This window comes from Priapulus caudatus, unplaced genomic scaffold (assembly GCF_000485595.1).
Source record: "Priapulus caudatus unplaced genomic scaffold, Priapulus_caudatus-5.0.1 Scaffold476, whole genome shotgun sequence".
Taxonomy (NCBI): Eukaryota; Metazoa; Priapulida; class Priapulimorpha; order Priapulimorphida; family Priapulidae; genus Priapulus; species Priapulus caudatus.
The window spans coordinates 303,890-312,180 of NW_014577537.1; the positions used below are offsets into that span (position 1 = coordinate 303,890).

General features: G+C 46.6%; 1 protein-coding gene across 1 annotated transcript in view; it reads left to right on the plus strand.

Moving 5' to 3' along the window:
- The window catches only part of LOC106810820 (coiled-coil domain-containing protein 39-like), a 20,056-nt gene that overhangs the window by 3,410 nt on the left and 8,355 nt on the right, over nt 1-8,291 (plus strand). Inside the window, exons 7-9 of the mRNA XM_014814274.1 lie at nt 6,703-6,894; nt 7,481-7,584; nt 8,007-8,148. Coding sequence (XP_014669760.1) covers nt 6,703-6,894; nt 7,481-7,584; nt 8,007-8,148 — 438 coding nt within the window. The remainder of the gene's footprint in view (nt 1-6,702; nt 6,895-7,480; nt 7,585-8,006; nt 8,149-8,291) is intronic.

Genomic DNA, 8,291 nt, shown 5'->3' on the forward strand with positions numbered 1-8,291 from the left:
TATTGATATCATTAACGAATTAATTGAATTATAATGAATTGATAATCCTAACCCTAACCCTAACTAAATGAGCACTAAACCACAAATTACATAGTAGATCATTGACCTATATCACACATATTATATATATATATATATATGTTATTATGAACATTAATGACATTAAAGTTGGGAACACTGCTAATGGAGTATCACCCCAAGAAACGGTATTGCTAAGGTTAGAATACCTATGTATAGACAATCCGTCGCACAGCCTGGTCGGGCTAAGTTACAGTATAAGTTCTTGTGAGTTTACATTCATTAGTTGCACAGCTGACCTGTCACACTCGTGGTCTATAGCACACGTCCTGCACTATTGTCAATTCGACTGTTGCTTTCACAGCTTTCAATGTTGACACCCATTGTTAGGCTTATAATAACAAGTCTTACTAGTATACTACTACTAGTACCTAGCACCAATCTCAGAGCAATAACCAGTTTGTGATTGAAAGCTTGGGTCAGTGGCGGATCCCTATGGCTGACTCAATATGGCTAGAATGAGGAAGGGGAGAAGGGAGAAGCTGGTGGAGAAGGAGGAGGGGGAGAAGCTAGGTGGAGAAGAGGAAGGGAGAAGAGAGAAGGTGGTGGAAGAAGAGGAAGAGAGAAAGCTTGGTGGAGAAGGAGGAGTGTGGAGAAGGAAGAATGGTGGTGGAAGAAAGGATGATGGCAGAAAGCTAGTGGCAAAGGAGGAGGGGAGAAGGAAGAAGGGGTTGGAGAAGGAGGAGAGGAGAAGCTGTAGAGAAAGAGGGAGGGGAGAAGAGATGCTGGGTGGAGGAAGAGGGGAGAAGTGGTGAGAAGGAGGAGGGGGACGATAGTTGGTGAAGGAGAGGGAGAAGCTGAATGGATGAAAGGAGGAAAGAGAGGAGGGGAGAAGGGAGCTGTTGGAGGAAAAGGGAGAAGGGAGAAGATGATGGAGACGGAGGAGGGAGCGCTTGGTGGATGGAGGGAGGGAGAAGGGAGAAGGTGGTGGAGAAGGAGGCGAGGGAGAATCTGGTGGACGAAGGATGGAGGAGCATAGGGAGGAAGGTGGTGGTAAGGAGGGAGAAGGAGAAGGTGGTGGAGAGGGGAAGTAAGGAGAAAGGTGGTGGAGGATAAGTGAGAAGCTGGGGGAGAAGGAAGGAAGGAACGAAGGGGCGGGAGGGAACTGTGTGGATAGGAGGAGGGGGAAAGGGAGAAGGGATAAGGAGGGGGAGAAAGACTGGTGGAGGAAGGAGGGAAGAAAGGAGAAGGTAATGGGAGGAGGGGAGAAGCTGGTGGAGAAAGGAGAGGAGGTGAAGAGGAGAAGAGAGAAGGTGATGGAGAAGGAGGGGGGAACCTGGTGGAAGAAGGAGGTAGGGGAGAAGCTGGTGAGAAGGAAGAGGGGAGAAGTTGGTGGGAAAGGAGGAAAGGAAAGCTGGTTGGAGATAGGAGGAAGGGGAGAAGGAGGGGAGAAAGCCTGGTAGAGAAGTACGGGGGAGAGGAAGAAGCTAAGTGAAGAAGAGGAAGCTCTCGACCAGATCTCCCCCTCACCTCTCTTCTCCACCAGCTTCTCCCTTCCCCCATCCTCCCCTCCACCAGCTCCCTTCTCCCCTCCTTCTCCATCCTTCCTCCTTCTCCACAGCTTCCTCCCCCTTGCTCACTCCACCAGCATTCTCCATCCTCCTTCTCCACCACCATTCTCTTTTCTTCCTCCTTCCTCCCTTCTGCCCACCAGCCTTCCTCCCCGCCTCGCACAACCTCCCTTCTTCACCCGCCTCCTCCTCCACCAGCTCCCCCCCTTCCCCCCTCCTTATTCCTCCCCTCTCTCCTATCCTCCCTTTCTCCCTCCTCCTCCACCCAGCTTCCTTCTCTCCCCTCTCCTTCTACTCCTTCTCCCCTCTTCACTCCCATCCATCTGTGCTCTCCTCTCTAACCTTCCTTCCACACTTCTCTCACACACTAACTCCTGCACTCCTTGGTCACCTCTGCCCTTCACCCTACGCTTACGAGCCTTTCTACTCTCCCCTCCTCCACTCTACCTTATCCTTCTCACTCCTCCTCCCACCAGGCCTCTTCTCCGCCTTCCTCCTTCTCCTACCCTTACTTCTCCCCTCCTCCTCCACCATCTGTTCTCATTCCTCCTTCTCTCACCGACCTTCTCATGCTTCTCTCCTCTTCCTCCTTCTCCCACCACTTCTTCTCCTTCCTCTCTCCTTCCTCCACACAACTCCCTCCTCTTCAACATTCATCCTAGTCTCTCCTCTCCATATCACCAGGTCTCACTTCCCCCCAGCACAGTCCTTATCCACCTCACCCTTTTCCCCTTCCCCACCAGCTTCTTCTCCCCCTCCTCTCGTCCTTCCTCCTTTCTTCACTCCACAGCTGCGCCCTCCTTCGCATCATCCACTTACCTTCTCCCCTCTACCTCGCCTTCCTCTCACCTCACCGTGCGTGTTGGATGCACATCCATCTCCCCTCCTCCACCAGCCACAATTTCACTCTCCTCTCCCTCCACGCCATACCCAAGCCGGAGCGTTCCGCATTACTCATTCCTGCGCAGAGCATCCACACCTAGCCTTGCGCCCTTGCATAGCCTTGCTTCACAAGCCGCTCCTCCTAAGCACCAAATTCTCGAGGCGTTCTCTCTCCATCTCCTCCTCTCCACCATCAGCTTCTCCCTCATTCTCAACCACCCACCGTTCTTCTCCCCCTCCTCCTTTTCGGACCACTTCTCCCCTCCCCCTTCTCCAACCACCTCCCTTCATTCCCTGCTCCTTCTACGACCTACCTTCTTCCTCTCCTCCTTCCTCTTCTCCACCAGCTTCTCCCTTCCTCCTTACTCCACCACTCGGTCTCCTTCTCACCCTTCCTCCCTTACTCCACCAGCTTCTCCCCTCTCCCCAATTTCCTCATCCTAAGACATATTGAGTGGCCATAGTTTCGACGATCTGGAGACACGGCTGCGGACCAGGAGAAAAAGAGCACGCGACGTGCACGTAATAAACACCATATATTGAAAGTTGTACGTATCCAGAACACAGCCAAGGCTGCGTATAGTAACGTCCGTTAAAGGCAGTGCCCTTGTAATTTGATTACAGGAACTCTTTGCCAGCATTTTTCAAAGAATGATGCGAATGTGGATTTTGGCCTGTGAAGGCACGAGTCATCGCCACAAAGGACGTGGTCCCGAGCGGCGGAAGCCACCCTACATGTCAAGCACACACCCCAGCTTGTAGATCCTGGGGGATCTGCCATCTTTGATGTGTTATTTAATTGGATATTGAGCGCACACTTCTAATAGCAATATGGACGATCATACATGATGTTGAGTTCCAAGCCAAAAGTGTAATGTACTATGAACATTGCACCATTAATTTGCTGGAATGTCAACTTATAAACAATACCAATCACCTTAGCTGCTCTAATATTAGGCTACTAAGTCTGACCGTATACCACTATAGCCCGCCTAACAGTTGGCCGGCTGGCGAGCGGCCCCCAGCGGCCAACTGTAACTGCTTTACGCTATACACACTGTAGAGCTTAGCTGTGCTACGATCGACTATGGACAGTACCGATATAGAATACACGGCTTCAATAGAGTAAATGTTTAAATTATTCCGTTTATATTTAATATAGTAGGAATTTCAGTTTACTAACTCCAAAGAGAGTAAGTGGCTCACCACAATTAATTCAACGAGCCCTCTAATGATCAGCCAATAATAACGTGGGAATATTTATATGATCTTAGTATCGAGATAAACAATTTGTCATCTTTCAGGTGGTGACAAGAATTTGCGTATCTCTGGCGCGCGCGGAGCTGGACACCACATAGAGTGTTTTCATACGAGCAGGTAAATACCCTATTTAACCCTTATTTTGAGTCACTAAGAGTGTATACCATCTCATAGCCAGATGCCATTACCTGCGTAAAATTGTTTGTTTGACACCAATCTATCTTATTGTGTTTTCACATGTAAGGAAATTGCTATGGATAAGAGGCCCCTGACACAGTGCGTCAAGTTGCTGGATCCAAGAGGTCCGAATTCGCACAAAATCTGATATATAGGAGCCCATGACCTCATGAACAGAGAAATATATTAGCCAATCAACACACACTGTTTAAGAGTGAACCTGGTGATAGTTGTTTTCATAAAGTAGACAATTCTTATGTGTATTTTTGGCCTCTGAACTCTAGCCAGATCCTGTCCTAATATAAATGCCCAAGCATAGGTTTCACCGTTCACATATATCAATATACGATTCAACCGTAAACGCCGGGACCGGGAGGCGAGATTTAGTGCGCTCGACGAGAAGAACGATTCGATTAATACATGGCACGAGAGCGTAATTTACCTTTTCATGTAATAGTAAATTTAATAATAAAAGTTGTCAAGCTATTTAATTGTTAGTGTCCTTTTAGATTTTGAACTCTACCAGTTGTGCAAGACATATTTGAACATATATATGAACTTAGTTTTTTATTGCACTATACAGATCGCATTATATGTCAATTTTAAATGAAATGTAAATACTGCGCCATGATGCTCCCATGATATAGAATCACCGTCATCCATATCTTTTCTGCTTTAGAACTATTAAATCACAACATTTAATTGAAGAAGATATCTTCATTCTGAACGGTTACATCCACCGGTTCCAGGAACGTTACATTACACTACGTTGTGGTCAACTCTCACGTCCTCCTCTCCTTCTCTCAGGGAGTCCACAAAATGAACGTTGCGACAACGTTGGCCCAACCGTTTTACCCCATTCAACTGTTCTCTATGCATATGACGTCGTGGCAACGCGTTCAGGGGAGTCCACCACAAAAACTTGCCACAACGTTGTACCACAACGTTTGTCAAACAACGTAAAGTGATCACACGTTGTGACAACGCTGAGGCCCTACATAACCGTGTATAGTTGTGCAGCGATGGGAGCACTCATTCCATTTACCTTACGCACACCCTACAGGCTGGCAAGTAGACACTGGCCAACTCCTTTAACCAATATACCACCAGGCAAAAGTCAAACTACACAGGTTCACACTCAATAACACATTGCACTTCGCAGTTAGGCCACTGGTCACGTTGGCATACGTTAACAATGTAACATACTGAACAAAGTACAGAAGCCATAGAAATTATAATCTCCGATTTAAGGAGGCATAAACGCTTCTTTTAACCAAATTTAGCTCTTGAAATTTCACTGGACATTTCGTTGCCATACATTCTCCATCGTCCATCACTACGATTTTCCTACTAAGCGAGAGAGCCCGCTAGTGAAATTCTTTTAACAGACAGTCAACTAAATCCTATTGTTTAATCTCTCCCTCCTGAGGTCAACACAGGTTTTATCCTGACACTTCTACTCTCTTCGCCATGTCAGAGAAGTATATTTCACATGTCCTTTCAATTAAGCATAGAAAATTCTAGGTCACCGCTGCGATAACACAAAAAAGTTTTTCTATCGCTCCGTACACCATGTCCTCAGAAAATGTCTAAACATTCTGCCCTGTGCCCTTTGACCTTTGACCTGTGACCTCACTAACTTTCCCGCACAGTGTATTGGCTCTTTCTTTCTCACCATGATGCTATATCACTCTCACCGACTATCACGTAGTCTATACCTGCCGTTTTTAAATTGTGCCGGCAATTCTGCATTTCTCCTATACCTAAGTTAAAGGAGTGAATGTTCCCCCGCTTTCTTTTATCACCACCTCTTGACGCTTTGACGCTTTGCAGCCCCAGCCTTCGACATCGCCAACTCGTTTCGTGATTACCCCCCCACGTCCGCGAAAATCGTGGCGCACCCGTACCTGTACACACGGTTAACGAGTGTGCCACACACTGTTGACGGACGACGCTCTCGACGCCACGGACGACGGACGGCACGGAGCGGACGACGGACGGACGGACGAACGGTACGTACACTGCGATTCTACAAGCTGCATCTGACTATGTCAGATGAAGCTAAAAATGGTAGTCAGCGCTGAATACAAAAAAAGTCTTCCACATCGCTCTCCGTTAGACCACTGTCCCTCCGAGAAAATGTATTTTTTGTCATTATTTACCCTTGGTATCATTTATAAAAGTCAATGGTGTATTATTATTTCAATGTGTGCAATATGAGATATTTTGAACTCGTCGATATGTCATGCATGTGTGCTGCCAAAATTTAATGTCTGACCTCTTCATATATGTCCAGTGAATCAAGGCGAGCATAAATTTCGTAGTCATAACCGTATGAGGTCTCTCATGCTGCAAAGCTCTGTACATAGACGACCCCCGTAAAACTCCGCGCAGTCTTGAACAACCAGCGAAATGTTCCATTTCTTGCCTGTAGGTGGAGCTGCAGCAGCTGCGCGAGGTGAAATTTAAGCAGCTGCAGGAGCTGCAGGCCGCGCAGCAGGAGGAGAAGGTTCTCACGGCAGAGGTGCAGGGAAGCAGAACAGCGCTGCGGAACCTTCAGGCGAAGATCGCGAAGGTCGATCAGAATTCGCAGAAGCAGGAGGAGATTGTATACAACCAGGTGCGTGTAGCTGCGTCACATGCACTCACTTCTTGTTGGTGTGATATTGTGCCTGCGAACCTACCTCCACGACTGCCAGCATGTCGGTTCATCTAGCATGTGTGTGTACCTGCTCTCATCTTCACCTGTATGCATGAAACGCGACTCCTCATGTCTTCACTTCTCCAACCGAAGGACCTTTCAAAGGCGAAGCAGTCGGCCAGCCAGCGAGAGGAGATGGTGAAGGAGAAGCAACGCTTCCTCGACAGGGAGAGAGAGAACAACCTGGAGGCGGAGAAGAAGCTGGCAGCGACGGAGAGGCTGGCAGCTAAGCTACGACAGGAAGCTCAGAACAAGGAGGCACAACGGGTCCAGTTCCAAGATGAGGTTGGCCTGGCTTGATCTCCTACTATAATGATTGTGATTATGGATTTGTGATAATGATTACATCAGGAGTGAATAATAGAGAATAGAATGTCTATTATCTCTATTATAGAATCTCTATTATTCACTCTTGATTACATCACATCAGGAGTGAATAATAGAGATAACTCTAGAGATCTCTATTATTCACTCCTGATCACATCACATTACCTCTGATAACTGTTGCTAGCTATGTGTGTCAGATAACTGCGGATAGCTGTCGATAGGTGAAGGTAATTATGCATAGCTGTATCATTTTGCATTACAGTATATATACTTGTATGTTTCTCTGGTAGCTATGGCTAACTATGTTTGCAAGGTAACTCCTGATACCTGTGACATCAACATTATAGCACACGTGGATTTACCTATGATACCCGAGGCTTTTCAATATCATTTTACATGATTATTTGATGTATTGTGAATAATTAGGTTAGCTAGGAGAGAGTGGAGCGCAAAGAGAGGTTGACAGAGAGCATGCAACCCTCTTGGTGCTGTCGATAGTAGTGCAGTAAGTGACATGCATTGTAATTCACATATCCTGCTGTAGGTGGAGACACTGAAGCGAATGGTAGACAGGACTGGCACAGAGCTGGAGAATGTCAGAGCACAGGTGTCCCAGCTAAAGAAAGACATACAGAGCAAAAGTGACAAGTAAGATCACTGCTATAACAGCGATTACATGCAGTGAAAATGTTACGTCGTTTAAACTACGCACTAAAACTGGAAGCTAATCAATAGTATATTGCGACTATTAGTTACGCCAAATTTCGTCTGTTAAATGACTATAATATTTATCTAACATTTTTTGATAACATACCAATAAGTCCATCGTGCGTAGGCGTTACATGCATGCCTGCGTGTGTGTGCCTGCGTGTATGTGCTTGCGTGTGTGTGCCTGCGTGTGTGTGCCTGCGTGTGTGTGCGTGCGTGTGTGTGAGTGTATGTGTCTGCGCATTAATGCAGGTTGAAGTACAGGGTATAATGAGAGCGTCATTATAGTAGAGCATAAACACTGTATGCTCTTTCATTCTGTACACATGTGTGTGTGTGTGTGTGTGTGTGTGTGTGTACAGGTTGAAGCAGGTGCAGGGAACGAGAACAGCCTTAGAAGAGAAGCTACGCATGGCCGGGGAGATGAATCTATCAGCGGAGGAGTACGCGTCGCGGATGCAACTACATCTGCAGGAGTATGAGGCCAAGCACAAGAAAATGGAGGTGGAGCCTTCGTTATATGATTTTTATTTCTTATTTATATTATCAGTGGTGTATAAGGCGAGAATTTTTTATTTTGTTGGTTTACAGATCCACCAACCCAAATTTTCAAAAAAAACGAAAAAAAATAAAAATTGAAAATTTGT